Source organism: Xenopus tropicalis, chromosome 2, assembly GCF_000004195.4.
Source record: "Xenopus tropicalis strain Nigerian chromosome 2, UCB_Xtro_10.0, whole genome shotgun sequence".
NCBI lineage: Eukaryota > Metazoa > Chordata > Amphibia > Anura > Pipidae > Xenopus > Xenopus tropicalis.
The window spans coordinates 96,149,759-96,171,539 of record NC_030678.2 but is presented as its reverse complement, the minus strand read 5'-3'; the positions used below and the strand labels follow the sequence as shown (position 1 = coordinate 96,171,539).

Sequence of the window (21,781 nt, the reverse complement as noted above, 5' to 3'; positions counted from 1 at the left end):
GAATTTGTGTCTTAGTAAATCAGCCCCTTGGTGTAATCCCTAATAGCTTAGTCTTTTATGAAGCAAAATGAAATCTGTTCCCTAACATAAACCAACGCAAAAACATATGGATTTTCATCGGACAAAAAAGAAATGGTGTCTTCAGTAAAACTCATGGCTCTCATTAAAGGGCAGGGTGGGTAGCGGAGGCTTTCCTAGGCAGGAATACGGAATGCTAACAATCTGGTCCTTGAGGCTGATTTGTATTACTTCTCACAGGAAGAAAACCATTAATAGTTTACATTCACGCAGCAGCAAAATAGTTTGTATATATATAACAACCTTCTGTGCTTTCTTAGAGTTGCCACATGGCCAGTATTTTACCAGCCCAGCTGGTAAAAATGATACTTGTTATTGGTGTGATGTTATTAATAGGGAAGAAAAGGTAACATACACAGGAAGCCTGGAATTTTTTTTATAGCAAATTTGGCAACCCTATGGTCTGAATGAAGCCATCAGTAGAACTACTAGAAGCAGCTCAGCTGATTTAGAGCTTGTGGGAGTTGTAGTTCTTGTAACACTGGTGTATCTAAGCTTGCCTAGTGCCAAACTTCTGTTGTGCAACTCTGAATTTGTTGCCCTTTATTAAAAAATGTTAATAATCATTATAAATTAGGGCATCCCCATGGTTACCTGAGCCTACAGTGGTGCCAGTGCAACGTTGCCAGGATTGTGCCATTCTCAGCCCCCCCCCCTCCCTGTACCTAGTACATTCCTTCTATTGCCACTGACTGGCACACACCCACCCGCCGCTTTCATCCACTCTGCTGCTCTTAGCCCTGAACGCCTTCCAGCCCTCACACAAAATTACACTGCAAAGAATGAAGCAAATGAAGTGCAAAGAGCTGTAAAAGCCATAAACAACAGAAGCAATAATAATGAAGCAGCTTTAGGAATTCTCCTCTCAGACAGGAGATTCCATGTTAGCGGCAGCAGCGAATACTTGCATTGCCAGTATCCCGAGGCGTGAGAACTGCCGGGCACATTCGCTCAATAAGAAACCCTGGGCGGGGCAGCTTTAAAGCCGGGGCGGGACTGGGGGCGGGGCTTGACTGCTGCCGCTCAGACTGGTGCTTTTACCCTGCTGCTCTGTGATTGTGACTGACTCCACCGCTGGCCTCCTGCGCTCATACCTCCCCTAAAGGACCCTGGGGCTGACAGCAATGCAACTGTGAGCTCTTCTCTCATTAACGGGACAGCCTATTTTGCCCTAACGGAGCGGTGCCAGTTGCACTCACATTGCAAGTGGCACAAGAGAGAGAGAGGAGCCCTATTGAGTGGCCGGTAGCGATGGTTGGCAGACTGAACCTGCAGGATGTCCCTGATCTGCTGGACATGAAGAAGAAAGGTGAAAGGGTGTTGGACAGCCCGGATTCTGGGCTCCCCCCCAGCCCCTGCCCTAGTAACTGGCACCTGTCTGCTGGCACAGCTGAGAAATCCCCCGAGCAAGACATCTCTGGGCAAAATGCCCCAGCAGTGAGTATCATTATATATAATATATATGAAGATTATTTCCTTGCCGGATAGTTCATTTTATACAAATGTATCAACCTGCCCTAATTATGAGCACTGCAAAATAAATCTGTAGCCAAGAATAATATACAAAAATAATCATTTATTGCAAACCAAAATTGAAATCTCAGAATTGAATTTATAAAAGACTGAATGAAGAAATGTCAAATTCCTGAGCATGTTTCAGTAGGTATGTACAGAGCCATGACAGATGTGCTCCAGGACCCTGATTGTGCGCTGAAGCAGCGGTTTGTATAGCAGAGTGGTCGTGCCATTAGCCATGGCATAGCTATCCCTAATACCTGAAGGAAAAGTTCTGTATCAGGTCTCTGACAGCTGTAATAACACTGGGTATTACACAGGGTCCAGTGCATTTCAATCAATTATGACCTTTAGAATATATTGCTCACATATAAAACACAGGGTACCCATAACAATGAGTAGGCCAATGAGAAGGAATTCATGCGTGTAAAAATCATGTACTATCATGATAATTTATTTCCTCCTTTATTGCTTTAAAGGGGGGCAACCCCAAAAATATAATCAGATACATTCATTGTAAATTGCCAGTGGTTTTACAGTTATTTAATGCTGAAAGCAGTATTTGTGGACAGGTCTGTGTATCAGCTGGCTTCTGCTACATCAAAAGTCAGAACTACCAGGGAAGAGAATAGTAAGGGACATACAGACACTACAGTAATGCTGTTAAAATCACTGAACGTTTATAATTAATCCATATTGGATTTTTTTTTTACACCCCCTTTAAGAAATCTGCATTGTTTTGTGAAAAGTTAATTTTTAACCTGCATTTCTCATTGCAACTTGAATGCTACTTCTCTTTCTATATTATGGTAGATGTGCGCTGACTCTTTACAAAGGACGCAGCTATTTTTTTTACTCTCTATCTATATCAGGGATAGGCATGCATCTGTACCTGCTTCTTGCCATGCTGGCGATGCAATACTTCCTCATTCTCTCCCTTTCTATATAGGAATGTAGCGCTTACTTCTCTCTATGAAAGACATTCACTGCCTTCTCCCACTTATAGAGATTTTTTTCCCTATATATAGAAGATATCTAGTGTAGCATTCTTCTGTATAGAATGCAGTGTTGCCCCTTCACTCTATACCAGTTGCAGTAATGCTGAATAGCTGTTTCTTTAAATCAGGGATGCAGTTTAACCTCCTGCTATCTTACCATAAGTATAAAACTGTCTTCATCCTGAGCAAAACTACAATGTTAATTTCTTGATATAAGGCTTCTAGTGCTGCTACCTTCCCTCTGTATTAGCTGCATCTATCTATTATCATATCTATGGTAGAGTTGCCACCTTTTCTGGACAAAAATACCAGCCTATCCCTTGTGCTCTAATAATAACATTGGCAGCAAGGATTATTTTTACTGGCCAACCCTAATGGCAGGTACATTGTTCTCCCAATATTGAGGTTGCAGTGTTGGTACACATAATAAAAAGGGTTACTAAAATTCTGTGGCTGTAATGTTGGTTCCAAATCAGCTCCAAACTTCAGACAAGTAGGGTTTTTTCCTTTAAATAAGACAGAATGTAATGGCTTTGCTGTAATTATTGCCAAGTGCAAGGACCCTTGAAAAAATATTTAACCACTTAACCAATTATCTCATTTTTATTGAATAACAAATCCTACACTTAAATGTTGTACTCTGTAATATTTTTTTTAAAGCGCTAACATAAGAATTTAATCCCTGGCCTCATTGTATTAGTTTTTAGAGCCACGTTTTGCATTATGGCTTTTGATTTTCAACAGTGAGGCATGGTGTAAAGTACAAAAATAGGTTTTAAATACAGGACTGCTTTGTTCTGTACCTTGCGCCTGATGTGTGATTAAAGGTGCGGCTGGCACAATGGTGTAGAGCTTATGCTCTGTGCCTACACCAATTTCAGGCGGTATTGGAAGCTGTAGGTGCCAAGTGCTACCCATCAATGTACTTATCAATTGTGCCTGGAATTAGCATAAGATCTCCCAACGATTTTGTATTGAGATCAAAGCTTTTGCTGGGCCATTATCCTTGTTTTTACTTCATTCCAGTGTTATTAGCCTTGTGTTTGGAATATTAAATATATTTATTAAACATACCATACCTACAATGAAATATATTCAGGCAAGTTATGATAACATTAAATATGCATATTAAAATTACAGTATATATATATATTTGTTGTATAAAGCATATGCTGCTTTGTGCTTTTTGTAGGGCTTAGGGATCCCATTTCTATCTCTTTGCGCATATAAAGTACATTTTAGTAAAATATGTGTGCTGACCAGTGTGTTCCTCTCATTATTGCAGGCTAGTAGTGCAAAAATTCTTTATAGTGGAGATTCTGTCCAAGTACTGGTGTTTAGGCCTACAAACTTTTATGTTCCCTCCACATTTTAGTGCTGGTGCTAAAACTTATCCCTTTCCATGTATCAGGGATGCTGTGATACTTCTTCCTGTCTGTGTGTTTTTTGTCTTTTTAATAGGATGAATCAATGTTCCTAATGTCTGCATCAGGGATGCAGTACTGCATCCTCATCTGCTGTGGTCCTTACTTCTCTCTATAGCAGGGATGCAGGACTCCTTCGTTATCGTTATAGCATGTGTATTGGTGGTACTTCTTTCTCTCTATATTAGTAATGCTGTATTTCTTCCTTATCTCTATAGTAGGGATGCTGTGGTACTTCCGATTCTCTATAGCAGGGATGTTATGGTAGTTCATTTTTTGCAGTGCTAATGTGCTATTGCCATCTAGGTTGTGAGTAAAAACTCTTTCTCTCCTTATAGTGTTAATTTATTTTCTCTGTATAGGGGAAATATATTCCTGCTTCCTCTTTATAATGAAAACAAATAATTTGATGGCAGAAAAGGACCAGCTGTTTGCTGTAGTCTGTCCATTAAATATTTAATTTTAAGTCATGTAAATTGCTTAGTGCCTCTTCCATGCGTGTTTGGATTCCTTTACTAAATTAGTCCCCACCACATCTGCAAGAAGACTCTTCCACATATTTATTAGTCTGTTTGTAAAGAAGTATTTCCTTATGTTTCCTCTTAGTTGTCCTTCCCTTCAGCTCATGTTCTAACCATGTTCTTCTGCCAGAAATGCTTCCCTCCAAAACTGTTGACTTCCTTGATAAATTTGAATGTGTCTATCAACTTTTTCCAATTTCTCTTCTAAGCTCTGTATCTCAAGGGCTTAGGGCCTTTCTGAATATTCTTTATTATTTAGACCATAAATCAACTTCTTTTATCTGAATATAGGGAAACTGTGTGGTTTCCATAATTTTTCTTTTTATCACTAAGGGAGTCCTGCTCTGGATCAGACACAATACCGACTTCTTATTTTTATATCAGTGATGCAGCACTAGTTCCTATTTTCTCTATTAATGATTAAGTTTAGAAGCCCCACTCTGGCACTCTCATCTAGTATTCTTTTAATCTGTTGTTCATATTGTGTTTATATTGCCTGCTTTTCATTGTACTATGCAAATATAAACATGGATAGATTAGATGGGTAGATGGGCTTTGAAAATGAGTAGAGATCACAAATTTGCCAGTAAATACTGGCCTTGCCTTGACTTGTGGCAACCCTGAACATAATATGAGAAAAGTCACATAATATGAGAAAGGTCACGCTATGTTACAAGTATTGGAATACTGAATAAACCACTTAAAAAGTAGTGAAATCCACAATTTTGTTTTAACCTGATATAAACAGCCACTGACCAAACTTAATCACGAGAAACTGAGGGTTTAATAGCATTTTCTTTCTTCTCAGAATGATTCAACAAGAAGCTGTTCTTTATTTCCCATTGCCCTTTCTATCAATTACTCTTTTATAAGATATGTCAACAATCACATATTTTTGGGAAACCTGCAGAATTCATAGAGAAACCTATAAAGTTAAATATTTGCCTTTCCAAATTCCTTGTGGTTTTAACCCTGCTGTTTTCTTTTTCCAAATCGCACAAGGATACACAGTAGGCAGTAATGAAAAAATCTCTTGTGAGCAGAAAATCTGTTTCCTGTGTTATTTTTTGACATCCTAGAATATTCAGCTATTAGTTAAAAAAAGAGACTCCGTGCTATTATTAATATTACTGTCACTGACGTTTATGAGTGTGCTCAGAGTGTATGCAGCACGTTGTAACAGGGAAAGGCAACAAAAAATAGGCTACGCTGACAGTCACACAAAAGGGTGCTGCCAGCAAGGATTATTATGTTAAGGAAGAGAGGAATGCCACAGAGGCATTAGAGACGTTAATTGCCTTTTTAGAGCTTTCTGCAACAGTTATTCCTACTTAGGGTAGGGATGGGCAGTCATCGAAGGGATCTCAACCTTGCACCCCTCAGGCTCTCATGAATTACAATCCCAGGACTGTTGGGTGATGCTGCGTAATTACAGTCCATAACAGTTAGATACTATAAGTTTGATTTCCTTGGCCTATTACTTTTTGGCTAAGGATTCTGGGAACTGTGTGCCAAAAACAGCTTGGGAGCCGCAGGTTGGCTGTTTCTGACTTGCGTATATACATGTTGGCAGTGAATCCCTGACCATGTGCCAAGGTTAAAGCACATACCATTTGTGATTATATAGTGTATATACCTTAATTTTTATAAGAAGATGCTCCAGGCTGTACACCAGATATCTCTGCTTTTCTCAAAATCCACTTCCTGTAAATGTAGTTTTCTATACATAAACTTTATCCACCTTGTTTTTTTTTAATTTGTTGTCAAACAAGAAATCCTTGTCTGTGAATAACAGTAATAGCTGTCTAAAAATCTCATGCACTTGTCTCATCTATGTTACTGATACAAGAGCATATAAACAAGGTTGCTGAAGTTGTAGACTTGTTGGTATTGCTTTTTTTTTTTGCCTAGAACTGTTTATTGGCATCTGTATTTATCACATGTCTGCCCCGGGCATATTGCCTTATGTGTTCATTTAGTAAGTCTGGTCCAACTCAGGTCTAAAGGTGGCCACACACGTGGCGATTTTTGATCTTTCGTGCGACCATTTTGCTCAGCACCTTCAATGGGGTCCAATCAAAATCTTCTAACGCAGCAGCCTCCTGCGATATTGGTGGCCTTGCCGAGTTGCCATACACACACATAATATTGGTGCGTGTATGGCCAGCTTAAGACTATGTCAAACAGATAGGGGCAGATTCATCAAAATGTGACATTAGAGCTCACCACAGACAAACTCACCAACTTTCTATTCATTCCTATGGGATTTTTAGAAGTATATTTAACAATTGGTAAAAGTTATACTCTGAAAACCTCAGGTCTGCAACATTGCAGATAATACATCCCATACTTAAAGGTCTTATTTTGTGGCCATGATCTGTGGATATCCTAAAGGCAATACACCTAAATATTCTACCTTTAGAAGATTTGATCTGGGTTGAAATTATTCTGGGAAACTGTGTCATAAAACTGTCTCTGACAAGCAAGGACATCCTCTACCATACAAAGTTAGTTAAATGCTGATAATCTTAGGCTGATGCCACACCAGGCGTAGGGCTGATTTTTTCGGCAAGCGGAAAAACGCTTGCCGAAAATTCAGCCCTACGCCTGCTACTTGTGCCTGCACCCGAATGAATGGGATACGCTCGGGTGCAGGCACATGTAGCCGATATACGCACGAAAACGCGAGATAATGCAAAGTCTCGCGTTTTCGTGCGTATATCGGCTACATGTGCCTGCACCCGAGCGTATCCCATTCATTCGGGCGTTTTTCCGCTTGCCGAAAAAATCAGCCCTACGCCTGGTGTGGCATCAGCCTTAGCACCAGTAAATGTTAATTGGTGCTGAAGAGCCACAGCTTGTGGATACCTGCCATAGGCTAGCACCATGCATTTATAGACAGTCCAATAATTGGAGTTATTTTAGCACCAGCAAGTAAGGTTTGATTTTTTTTCATTCAAAAATGCTTCCAGTGTAAAGGGTTTAGCTGAAGCACAGGCCTATTTGCTTCATCGCTGTGTTCTTTAGTATGCCTGTGTGAAGCAGGCACCAGTGGTAGTCAGCTGTATCATCCAGACGCACAACATATCACACCTAAGTGAACCTGGACTACTTCCAGGGAATTCCTGGAAAGACTTTGTTACATGTGTCTTAACTCTACCTCTTTCTTAATGCTTAATTCATATTGCTTGAAATATAGAGGCTATGATCAGACAACTTAGAGCTTGGGGTGGTTTGACTTGGAATGATATGACCTTTTGACACTGCAGACCAGGGGATAGACAACTCTTGACTGTCTAGATACTGTTGAACTGAGGCTCCCAGAAAGCCAGAAAAGATTTTGCCTTATTTATATTAATGCAAATGCATTCTGAAGAATGTGCAGAACTGCAATTTTGACTTTACCAGTCATGCCAATAATCATATCACATTCACCTCTATGGAATCTTTTGGTAGTCGAATATATATATCCAGTTCTTATAGCTTTCTTCCAAACCTTCTATTCGAGAAGAGGTTGGATGTAGGTTGGTCCTGCAGCTTGCAATAAAAGTCCATCAAGCAACATAAGGAAAAATGCACAATTTTATTGGTCCCAGTTCTCTGTAATTCCAAAACTACGAAAAGTCATTTTTATTGTACAGTATATAGTATGTGAGTCTATGTTACTTTCCCCAATGCAGTAAGGTTGGCTGTGATTACTTAATTTTCTTAATACTCTACATACAATTACATGTGAATGATGCCAGGCTTGTGCCTTGTACATGTCATTTCCCATACTCAGATTTGAACCCTGCTGTGCCTGGTCATATCCCTAAACCAGATACCTGCAGTTCCTTGGCTAAATTTTAAGTTGTATGAATCCACATAGTGGGGAGCAATATCATGCATTCAGGTTAACTAGAAAACATGATACCTATGTATTATTATTTACAATTTATAAATGTCTTACCCTGTCTTACACAAAAAATTTTTTATGTGTTTTGTTTTTTAGAATTTGGCCCTCTCATTAAGCTTATCAAGCAGCTTTACGCCAAGACTGTGCCCTTTATCGTTTGGAGAGGGTGTGGAGTTTGATCCGTTGCCACCAAAGGAGATAAGGTGAATATCAATACTATTTTCTCATGCTGACACATACCCACTTAGCTATTTGTTTACCAAGTAATGTGCAATACCAGGAATAAAATATAAATATGATATGAATGACGTTCTTACATGTATTTTATGAGCCAGAAGGCACTGGTATAGGAAAGCGCCCATATTTGTTTTCAGGGAGGCGGTAGTATTTTAAGAGCAGGAAAAGGCACTGGGGTAATCCACTGAAAGAGAAGGCAAAATAAAAACAAGCTAAACAATGTTCTTGTATTGAATTACTTCACACCATAGAGTAACAATCTGGTCCCAGTGTGTGACTCTCCAAAGGACCATTTAATTCAGAATAATTAAATATACACATGGCATTTTTGGCAAAAAAATGTAATAGAACTGGTTTTGATCTTTATCTTTTGGGGTAACCCTATAAGAGCTCCTTTTCTCTTACCAGATATGTCGGTCTGTATTATTAAACTCACCTTGTGGGGAAACAGGAGCAGTGTTGGACTGGCCCACAGGAATACCAGGAAAACTGCCAGTGGACCCAGGTGTTAGTGGGCCCTCCTGCTTCTAGCCATTTGGCTTAATTCATGGTCATTCCTTATTATTCTACAGGAACATAGAGAATGTATATATAAAAGAATAGATTATAATAGGTAAAGATAAAAAAACTGGTAGTATGTAGAGGTTGAGTAAGAAGTGGAGGAAACTTAGTTTGGAGAGTGGGCCCATGGTCTAAGGTTTTCTGCCGGGCCCCTGGTATTCCAGTTCGACACTGAACAGGAGTTCCCCTAACTTTCCCCTATTTATGATAGAAAAAATGTAAGGGGTTTATGAATTAAAATAGTGCTGTCCAACTTATTAAATGTAGTGGGCCAATTATGTCTCATGCAGGAAGGTGGAGGGATACTTTAGTGAAAATGATGATGTCATATAGAGCCTTAAAACAGACTGTGGGCCATAAAAAGTCTTTGGATGGCCACATGCTCCCCAGTTGGGCAGCCCTGTATTAACACATGCAAAGTTTACTACTGTCCAGTAACTCATAGCAACCAATTAGCAATTCATCTATTTTGTTCTAATGTACCAGTGTTCTAGTAGTTGCACATATAATCTTCCTTTTTATACACCATAACAATGTATTTAGTACTGGGAGACCTGATTAAAATATATTATTTTGCATATATTTAAGAATTATAATCTTACAAATAGTACAGCTATCTAAGTTGCTTTTGGTGCAGATTTTGGAATTATGTTTATATTATTATAAGGCCTGAACCTGTGACCAGGCTTATGTACCTTTCATCAAGCAGTGTATGAGGGGCTGTCATCACTGTGCAGTCTGAGGAATGAAAAATGTATCCACACATATTTCTTAGCAGGACTCCTTGCCTGGAGCCCTCTGAGAGACCATGTTATGTAACACTTTTCCATCGAGTTGGACAAGTGTTGTCAGCTCATTACTTCTCAGGCTTTACCCCAGGGTTAAATAAATCATTTTTTAACTGTGTTAATTTTAGATAAGTAAAAGGGAATTTAGCAAGTTTATGTGCATATAGCTTTCTGCCTAAGAGTTAGTTAAGTAAAAAGAACCTTGAGATTTGTGTTTTGTGAGATTGATATTCTATCACACAGTTTACACAGTTTGGAAAGCCATAACAAGTGTTCATTAGCATGTATGTGGATGAGGAATACGTGAGTTTTTTCCTGATCTAATCAACGGTTTCACTCAACCTACTGGGCAAGCCAGCGTTAATGAAAAATGTGCACATATTCACCAAAACACAGCAAGTATTAATTTAGAAACACGGGCAAAATAGTTGCTTTTATGCCTACTTGTGAATTCCCAGGTGTAAACATATTGAAAATGTGCCCTATTGGGTCAGTTCTGTTTGGGATAAATGCCAGTTAATTAAGCACTGAGTGCCTACTATATGGTAGCTTGAGCACCTTTGGAATTAACCTACAGTACAATGTCAGAATTACTTATTTGGAAGCAAAGCAACCCTTTCTACATTTTGGAGCAGATATTCCTGCAAATCTCTAAATTCAGTTCAGGTGGCAGAGCTCTAATTAATAACAGCTCACAATCTAAAGAGAAAATCTCAGTTATCTATTGGTTTATTACTTTCTCAGGAAGTATGGGGGGAGTAGGAGGAAAGAGGGAAAGGACCCCACAGTAGTTAATTTAACTGAAGTATTTTTAAGTAAGAATTGTATAAAACCACAATTCCTATAAGCAACAATAGCTTTATGTGATGTTTCTGGTGAAGTGTCAGGCTGATTTATGCACATTCTGTTTATTGCACCTTAGTGAATACTTTTCAGGGCCCACATCATTGCAGTGAAGATTTTTTTACTCTATTCTGAAGCAAAAATTAAAGAAGATTCATTTCTGAAATGTATTTACTTGGCAAAGCTTTTGTTAAAAAAAAAATCTTTAATATTACCAGCTCCATATGCTGCTATAATAAAGGACAAAGTCCATAAATAGATCTTTCCAATAATTTATCCTGGTGTGTCATGCATGTCAGATCTGTGCACATATATCTGGAAATATATTTTGCAAAGTAATAAAGATATTGGGCAACATTATTTATAGCTTATTTGCAGAGCTGTCAACCCCGGAGTAATGTCGGCTGGGGGGCATGCGTCACATGAAGATTTTCATGATATGCAGAAGTTTTCGGAAGTGACGTCATGCACATAAACAAATGTCCTCCTGAAGCCATTGGAATGCTACCCACGCATGCGCAAATGCTTCCTATGACGCCATAGAATGCTTACTGCCCATTTGTTCCCAGTATTTTATGTGAAACTTTGGGAGAATCCCATCAGGTGAAGGGAGACCAGGGGAGAGGAGCCAAAATTGGGTAACTCCACAAAACATAGTGGGGGATGACAGCTCTGCATTTGTTGTTAAGTCATGTCAACCTTTGAGAAAAAAATCGTATTAAGGTCACTTTAAGGTACCAGCAGACCTAGGGCAAAGATTTTATTGGTGTGCCCCCAATGTTTCAGAAAAAATTGAGATAGAACAACCTTCAAGCAAACAAACCTCAGTATAATAAGGTAGGCAGGGGAGAAATGGTCTGTGCTTACTTAAACTGACATGATGCCACCCGCAGCCATTGTTGTAAATAAATGGTGTAGAACTAATTTAGTTGATTAACATGAGGGCTCTACCATCTCTGTGCAATGCTTCTGTCAAAAGTTATACCAGATGAAAAGCCTGCTGCTAGGCCCCATACCTCCCAGCTATCCCACTTTTCGATTGTTGCTTAGTTGTCCCATGCAGTTGCACTTTAAGAAACTCCAATGTAAAACACTGAGCTTTCCATCACCCTCTTGCTCCCTCTAGTGGCCACTGTCCTCACAGTCCCTTTGCAGCAAGCGACACTCCCTGTTACGTATAGCCCAGGCAATCTTCATTTCCAGCAAGAAAATGTCAGGGCTTGGAGGAGCCTTCAGGAGATTAAAACAGGGAGGAGAGGAAGTGACACCTTGGGGGTGCAGGAGGAAATCACCTTTCTTTTTGTCTCTTTCACACATGCCCTGGCAGTAAGAGCTCAGACAGTTACCATTGCAGTCCTCCTAGCAACTTTAACATGTTTTTCATGCATTAATGTTTTAGTTCTATGTTGTGAGTATAACACAGACTGACTGGATTCTATAGAGTATGGGATTTGTGTGTGACTACTACACTGCTGTTGTCATTCCATAACTTTAAACAGCTATTAATTCACCCAAAGTATATCATGAAATGTTTATGAGTGTCATGGAATGCTTAGGACCACAATATGTTATGAATTGGTGGGGCCACTGTCTTAAAACGCTTCTATTTTAACCTCGGAAAAATGCTTCTTTTGCTCATTTATTTAAATTGCCCTGGTCATCTCCATAGAGATGTAGCATGGTGTAGCTAGGGCAGTGGAGAACAAGTTCAACTACAAGGGTCATTTTAGGACCATGACTGCTGTATCTTCTGAGTTACCACAGTATTCGAAATAAACCAGAGCAGCGTTAATTAATGGTTAGATGAATTTGACACCTTGTTCACAGGTGTTGCCTGCTTGCCCTACGCTGCCTGTGTGTGCCATGCTCTGCCTGCCCTATGCTCCTTGTGTCCCATATGCTGCTTGCCCTACTCTGCCTGTGTGCCATAATGTGCCTGCACTATGCTGCCTCTGTGTGCCATATTTTGCTGCCCTACTCTGGCTGTGTGTGCCATTCTCTGTAGGCCCTACTCTGCCTGTTTGCCAAACTCTACCTGCCCTATACTGCCTGTGTGTGTCATACTCTGCCTGCACTCTGCCTGCTGACCTACTCTGGCTGTGTGTGCCATTCTCTGTAGGCCCTACTCTGCCTGTTTGCCAAACTCTACCTGCCCTATACTGCCTGTGTGTGTCATACTCTGCCTGCACTCTGCCTGCCCTACTCTGCCTGTGTGCCATACTCTTTTAAGTCTCCAGTTCTCCATGTGAATAAAAAGCCACAAGTCTTGATAGGCAGGATACATGCCCAATGTAACCTGGAATAAAGTTTTATATCTACCTGTACAGGTCCCTGTCTCTGCATAAATCCAGTTTGCTAGTTTGAGCCTAGATACTCTAAACTAGTCTTTAAATATACAGTCAAACTTATAGAAGGTCTGCAGTTAATTTCACACAATTCTCATTCCTCATGTTAATTTATTTGGACAAATGCATATAACCCATCCTCCTCCTTTCAACTTCCTTCTCTTACTTTTACCTTTATCGTTAATTCAAATAGAAACTCATTCTGTGATCCTCAGTAACACATTTCTTTTCTGCTGTTTTTTTCTGCAGGTACACCTCATCAGTTAAATATGATTCTGAGAAGCATTTTATTGACAACATCTACATGCCAATGGGATTAGGCCTCTCCTCCTGCAGCCAATCTGTGATCTGTGTACCCAACTGTACATGGCGCAATTACAGAGCAGAAGTTCATTTAGAACCCAAGAACAAACCTCAGAGATTCAAGAGCACCACCATTGTTTATCCCAAGCACACAAAGGTTATTTATACCACTACCCTGGATTACAACTGCAAGAAGTGCATGAGGCGCTTTCTATCCAGCGTAGAGCTGGAATCTGCCGAACACCTGGGCACCGAGTGCTTCGGAGATGATTATTAGATCTATTTTCTCCTTACTGTCAAAGTTTAAGAACCTAATCATTTTGGTATTACTGTGACACTTTGATCACAATAATTACAGCCAAGCATATTACATAAAGACAGCTTTGAAGTATTTGACACTGAAAATGGACCGTCTTCCAGAACCCAGACTCAGTGTGAGATTTGATAGGTCTGTGGTAATGAGATTTACTGTAGGCAAACGGTTTCCCTCTGTGAATTGGTGGGAACTGGCACTCACTGCAAATCCATCCCTGTGTGAGCCCTGAAATCATCTGCTTTTGACATTTACATACTTATGAAAGGTTTTCTCATGACTGTGAAAGTTATCATTTAGAAGCTGGTCTTTCTCCAAAAAAAAAATAAAAAGAAGAAAGAACTATTCTGCCTCTATTTACACAAGAAGAGAATATTATGTCATGTGCCTCCAATATCATATATCTGAACAATGACTAAAAGTCATGGGCTCAAATATATATTTGTCCTACGGAGCTGAAAGTCAAACGAAAGATAAAACAGACAAAATACCAAATCATCGGTGCCTTATATTTAATCGCAAACTAAACATGGATATATTTGGTGAAATGAATTTAAGGATATGAGTAAATAGTTGTATATTTTTCAACTTTGCTTTCAAATAAACCCCTTTGCTGTATGGCCAGTGAGGTTACTAATTCTAATGCTGAACTGGAATTGTCACTTCCTCACAGGGAGAAAAGCCTGAAATATGACAAATTAATCTCATCCTCTCACTGCAAAGGGTTAAGGTGCCTTGTCTTTATTTCTGACCCTCAAACTGTGTTTTTTTCCCTAAACTGTTTTGTACAGAAAATAAAGCACCTAAGGAAATGAATTCATCTCAATATTGGTGCCACAAATGTATAGCCCATAACCTACAAATACTGCCTGGTGTTTCTAATAGAAAAACGCACATCATTATACCAAAGATACAAACATGAGATACAGTAAATATTAAAATAATTATATAATATAATAATATACTGTATATAGCATACATCTGTCAAGCCGTTTTATTTTATTTGCCAGTGCCATACAAATGTTAGAAGCTCTGTAGCTATAAGACACTGTACTGTACTGAATATTTTGTTTGGAAGTGTTACATGCAGTCCTGCAATCTGTGAATACTTTTTTTGTATATTGCTGACAAATATCAGGCATCTGGCGGAGTACACCTTCATTTAATATGATGACCTTGGAATGTATCTCAAAATCAATAAAATTAAACAGTATAGCTAACAACTGATGATTGGGATATGAGGGTAGTTTTTTTAAAATCTCAAAAATTACCCTAGATAGTGCCCAGAATAACATACTTTTCTTTCTGCATTCAGTCTTATTTTGTTTCTAAATCACAAGCAGCTCAACTGTAACTCTTTCAGCCACTTACTAATCCAGCGTGAAGCTCCGCCCCCTTTTCTTTGCTGAGCTCTACTCTTTTGACTGTAAAGATGATCAAAGAGGTGAGTACTATGCATGTCTGACTGATTTCTATTGAAGGATTTTTCCTCTAGGGGTTATGACCCAAAAATAAGTCTCCACGGAGTTCAGGTTGGGTCTCTCTTAAACCTACTAAATAATGTGCCTTTGTTTCCTCCAACTAAAGATGGTGATTAAAAAATGGCATATAAGTGGTTTTAAAAAGATGAATAACTACTGTAGATAACTACTGGCTTACAAATAAACCATGAACCTGACACTCTCCTATTTTGCTTCATCAAATTTTCCACCACAATAATGAATTATGGAATATGATTTATTTTTCTTTAAACACAATTGTTTTGCATCAGTTGCTCAGATGCAAGACTGCCACATCTGCAATAATCTTAGTAAGATAGGTCAATGCGGTACTAATAAGCTCATATCAATTTCTGGAAACAGAGGGAAATGTCTTGTCTAATGATTCAGTGAAAAAATACCTTTTATCTTTCCAGCATGCCGAATTATCCTCTCAGACACACAAACAGACGTTTACAATGGCCTAAAATAAGCCTCTTTTGTATCTTGATTAAAAACAGGTGTAGACTCTGCTTTTCCTTCCTTGTGTTGGTTCTTGTATACATATTTTCTCGGTTGGATACCTATAAAAAAAAAAAACAAAAATGAAAACCAAAGGAAACAAAATCCTTTCTAACACCAAAACAATACGACCAGTCTATATAGTTCAAAGGTGACTTGCTATAAGCTCCAAAAAAATCGCCAGTGAGCCCTATTACCACGTTTTTTTTTAGGAGAACCTGAGCTTTCTAAATCTGAGTCCTTGTGTAATTGACATTGGTACAGGTATGGGATCCCTTATCCGGAAACCCTTTATCCAGAAAGCTCCGAATTATGGAATGCCCGTCTCCCATAGACTCCATTTTAATCAAATAATTCAGAATTTTAAAACTGATTTCCCTTTTCTCTGTAGTAATAAAACAGTATCTTGTAATTGATCCCAACTAAGATACAAATAATCCTTATTGGATGCAAAACAATCCTGTTGGATTTAATTGCAGTTTTATTGATTCTTTGGTAGACTTAAGGTATGGAGATCCAAATTACGGAAAGACCCCTTATCCGGAATACCCTTGGTCCCGAGCATTCTGGATAACGGGTCCTATACCTGTACTGGGATATATATATATATTAATAAATGGATAATATTGAGGTATATATTGGTCCTGGGGTCAGCAAATGGCAACAGAGTCACCAACCGGTAATTGGGCAATTGACCAGTAACGGGGTCAACAACCACAAACTTATCTCTGTATGTGATTTTGAAGTAAATAATTGGTATGAACAGAGCCACAGGTGAATGAGCCTTTTTTTTAGGGGAATGATTGCCATAAGGCCATTTGTTCATTTGTTTTTGAACAATGGTGTATTTTTCTGTTTTTAACCACATTTTTTACTTTTCTGTTGTAGCTGGCAAATAATTATAATATCCAATTAACTAATCTACTGGAAATCATTAGGGATGCACCGAATCCAGGATTCAGTTTAGGATTCAGCCAAGATTCGTCCGAATCCACGCTCCTGGCCAAACCGAATCCGAATCCTTAAAATCACATGGCTTTTTGTCACGTAAACACAGTAGTTACTCTGCAACTTAATTTGCATTTAGTTCGGTATTCAGACAAATATTTAACATTTGCCAAAGATCTGTGGCATTTGAGTTATATTTTTATTGGATAAGCAAGATAAAAGTGCACACTTTCAAGACAAATTGGTAAATAAGCTTTATTCACAGGCGTGAAAATGTTTTTTTTTTTATTGACAGCTGTGAAATTCTTTCCCCGAAGCAGTTGTACTGGCACATACATTACTATCATTCTTTATTTATATGGAAAGACATATTCTGCAGCATTTTACAGAGGTTTACAACAATACCTGGCCCAAGAGAGCTTACAGTCCAAGGTGTTTGCCACATTAATACATAAATGGGGTTCAGAGGCCTGCAGCTATTTGCACAATGCCCCACCCAATGGGTAAAATATAAAAATGGCTACAGAAGCTAACTTCTGTGCTACAGGGCAGCAATGCTAACCACTATACTAAGAATCAACAAAGTTACTAAAACAACTCTCAATGCTGTTGATTTTCCTTATGATGACTCTTTATCCAGGGTCTTTTCTGATTGCCATGACTTTAATTTAAATTAATGAATTCCATTCTTACATGAGGGACCATATTCTTGCCCCCCCACTTTCCTACATGTGGTGGGACCAGGGACCCTTACACTGTCCAGTCGGTGAAAATTGCTCAACTCTTGGTTTAAAGAGTCCCCATCATCCCAAGCCAATGCCTGGTGGGCAGGAGAAATATGTAGACATATGGGCAGCCAAATTTTCTTTCTTTTAAGTGGAAATTTGGCTCTTCCAGTGCAAAGTTCTCTGCACCAGCAATGCAGCCCCACGCAGACTCTAATGTTTTAGAGTCTGCAATTGTGTAATTGTGGAGTGCTCGGGCACTAAGTATTGGTACTGTTTAGGGCAATAAAAATAGTATCAGCAGCTCTATTTATTTGTAATAAAGGCACCATGAGGCCACTCTCATTCCTCGCCCCCACCTCCACTCCCCTCAGGATTGCGTATGTGCATCCATTTAGCACACATACGGAGCACTTGGGAATTACGCACTGATGTACATGCTGCTCCCAGTGCTCTGTATGTGAGCAAAGTTTAAGTGCAGCTGGGCGGCATGCCACCCACTTTTGACAAAATTGATAGACCATTGACCAATATAAGGGGCCCAGAAGATACCTGAACAGGGCTTGGCCAGATAATAATCAAGCTGAGAAATCATGTTGAGCAAGTACAGTATAAAGCTTTCAATGAGGTTCTACATAGGCCCTTAATATGATCTGGGTCCCAAATGAGAGGCGTATACTGATTTGGCTCAACTGCTTGCCAGAAACAAGGATCTTAGGGAGTGATGTAATAAAAGGTGTTACGTTTGCCCAGGTACAGTAACCTATAGCAACCAATCAACAGGTAGTATTTACTGGCACCTGTTTTAAAGCTTATTGGTTGCTATGGGTTACTGCACCTGGGCAAACTTACTGCCTTTTATTACATATGAGGGTTTGTGTCTACTGCAATTGTCTACAGTACACAAACATTGTTTATTAGTACTAAATACAAGGAACAAGCAATACAGGTGTTTTACTGAAAAAAAATCAGGAATATTCCAGTTTTAGTCAGTGCAATAAAATTAACTGGAAGATTTCAACATGTTTGCAAATGTTATTCCGTTTAAGACATAGCATTGAAAACTACTTAATTGCTCTTCCTGTGCATTCCAATAAGCTGCTGAGAATAGGGCCGTTAATCAGGGAACTATCAAACATAATTGTGTGGAAGACAAACAGAAATTCTTTTTATCTAAGAGAAGCAGCCCACACTGTGTTTCCTGTATACATGTGCAAAAGATGTGCAGCAATGTATAATGCCATTGATCTGTCGGTAGTAGGCAAATTAATGGCAAATCCAGATTCATATTTTAAACAGATTTTTAGTCTGTATTTTTTTTCTTTTCCCAATGAACAAATTTATGTCTGATACAGTGTTTATTTAAGAACCCCCATGGGATCAATGAAAAATTTGTTACTACAGAAACTGCTTAACCTGTTTTGCAGCAGGTTTGTCTGAATTTCAAGAGGAGATTTCGATGGGCAACAAAGTTTCCCAAGGAGCCAAACTCAGTCTTTGTAAAATGTTCATTTGTCTCATGCTGAAGAAACTGTAAACGCACTCCCATAAGCTATGCCTATATAAAAACAGCAGAGAGGAACAGACTCCAGTGATGTAGTATTTTCACAGCTTTATTTACAATAAAAATAAAGGCATGCCCTCACAGGTGGAAAATCAAGTGAGCCATACAAATCCCCTGTTGTGCTACATACCTGGTAGTGAACTGACACAGCTATCCCTATTTACTAGCCTTATGGACTAACTTTCCCTGGTGGTCCCTCCTCAGTGTTGCTCTTGACTCAATGATGGGCTTCAAGTCAACAGTGATGCTCAGAAACAACTCTAGAGAAGCACCCAGGCAAGGCCACCATCATAGACTGAAGATTAGTTGAGCCCAGGTGAACATGCAGGGTCAGACTGGCCCAGTAGGATTCTGTGAAAAAACCTGATGGGCCCCAGTCCAAGTGGGCTCCAAACTGGTTTGGCAGCATCTGCATAAAGTTCACTTTATTGGCCAGGTCCACCATTGTTATAATGTGAAGTAGTAAAAAAGTGGGGTCAGGGCTGTCATATTTGTGTAATTCTTTATTTTTTCCCCTTTCCCTCGCGAGTCTTTTTCTGCGATTTGCGCGAAATCACGCCGCCGCGTCTGCCATCCCGCCGGCGACTTACATGTTCGCCGGTGGGATGGCAGGGGTAGGCAACTCGGGGAGATTAGTCGCCTGCGAACAGGGAGTTTTGCCACGGGCGACTAATCTCCCCATGTGCCAGAGCCCTAAACAGTGTAGGAGCTTGCCTTCCTCTTGTGCAATGATGTTTGCTTATGCCTTTTTTTTGTTGTTGTTTGTCTTGGCTATCATAAACCTTTACTGAGAGCTCCTTCAGAATACAGGCAAACAGATAAGGTCCACTGGGTCTGGACAAATAAGTAGGGGTTTAAACTTTGACAAGCACATGATTGCCAGTGTTCTAAAGGAGAGGTTTGCATGTCTGGCACTAGAGGTAGGCAAATTTCTACACTGCATAGGAAAAGAGAGAAAAGGGGGAGCCCAGCATGTTAGAAGCTATCAAATATGTATTAATGATATCTGAGCACAACAAGCATGGGAGGGACTATTAAAATGCAGAACTTGAATTGAAGTACTGAAAGGAAATAGTGCAGAACATTGGGAAGGGGAAAGAGGTTAAATGGTTAAAGAAAAACTAGGAATAAAGAAATTTAGCAAAAAAAATGGGGAGTATAACATGCATTGCTTTAAATCTGCTTTTTGTAGCAATCTTACTGGCATGTCTGGGTTGTGCAGTCTTAAACTCTCAGTCTGTCTCGATATAGAGGTAATTGGTTAGTAAATTTAGTGCCCAAATATGGCCATAGGGAAGTATCACACAGCTGTTAAAGTCCCTCTTTAAGTTTGCTTTATAAAAACCACACCCACTGCCCAATAGGTCCCACACAATTCCATATTTTTTCAAAAGCTGAGGGAGGGAGGCTTAGGTAAAAAATAAGAGGAATTTCCAGAACACAAACACTTTTGGCAATTACTTTGGGGTTGGGGAAGTTGTGGAATCTGGAGGAGGAATTCATTCCGCACTGTCTGAATTCTGCCATGTGTTGGTCAGTGTATTTTTTCACCCATGTGTCCCAGGGGTATTATATATTAGTTAATCAGTGTATTTGTTATGCCGTGTGCCCTGGGAGTATTATGCATAAGCTGGGCAATGTATTTATTCTGCCAAGTGCCCTGGGGGTATTACGTATGAGCGGGGCAATGTGTTTATTCTGCCATGTTTTTTGGGGGTATTATGTATGAGTTGCTATGGTGAATTAGAAACTTGTAACCACATAGCTATTAAAATATAAAACTAAAGAGCTGCTGGACAAAAAGCTAAATATTTTACTAAAATAGACCAATTGCACATTTTCTCATCATTTCACTGTCTACATCATATGTACTAAAAGTTAATTTAAAGGTGATCTACAATATGCAGTTAGGTTTTTTTTTCATCTTAAAATTGGATTTAAACCCATAACTTTTGGGTAATAAAAGACAATGTGATTCTAAGCAGCTTGCCAATATAAATTCATGAAACATTTATATGGAGTAAAGCAATATTGTAGTTCCTTCCAATCATTAGAGCTCAGTATGTATAATATTATAGTAGGTAGGATGTGCTCATATCTGTGTCTATGGCTCCCTGTGCCTTTCAGCACCATCATGTACATACTGTATTAACCAATTAAGTCCCATGACAGAACCCACTCTAAATATCCCCTGCAGAGATATTAACTGATCCAGTTTTTTAACTAATGCTATCAATCAGCAACACCACCCAGTTTTTTGTACCCCACCCTGCCCAGCACTTGACCATTTTGAGCAGCTTCCAGCTGTATTAATTTCCCTTTCACACCATTAATTATGCACCTTTAACAGAATAAGGCACAAGAGCTCCTCCCCTTCCCTCAATATTCACCATAGGAATTCAAGAAAAACACAGACAAGTTTATGGAAAAACCTGTTGGTGGTCACAGAATTTATTCCAATTTATAGTCGATTGGGGTTGGACATTCCTAACAGCAAATGATCCAGAGGAATGCAAAAAATACCCCCAGTGCTTTGCCAATCTGCACCAAGGGGAAAAAATTCCTTCCTGGCTCCTAGAAATGGCAGTTGGTTTTACTCCCTGGAACATGGCTTTATATCTTCTATTAGAGTACATACACAAAACAAAATCACCCCTTCACATGCAAACACCCCCACCCACCCCACTACAGTGATACTACCAACTACATATGCATAATACTTC

General features: G+C 39.3%; 1 protein-coding gene across 1 annotated transcript; it reads left to right on the top strand.

Annotated features, from left to right (window-relative positions):
- Nucleotides 1-1,187: 1,187 nt before the first annotated feature.
- rflnb (refilin B) lies at nt 1,188-15,036 on the top strand. Its single transcript, NM_001008058.1, is given in 3 exon segments — nt 1,188-1,515; nt 8,528-8,634; nt 13,455-15,036. Coding segments are annotated over 3 exon segments (624 nt in total). The 5' UTR covers nt 1,188-1,329; the 3' UTR covers nt 13,786-15,036.
- The last annotated feature ends 6,745 nt before the right edge of the window (nt 15,037-21,781 follow it).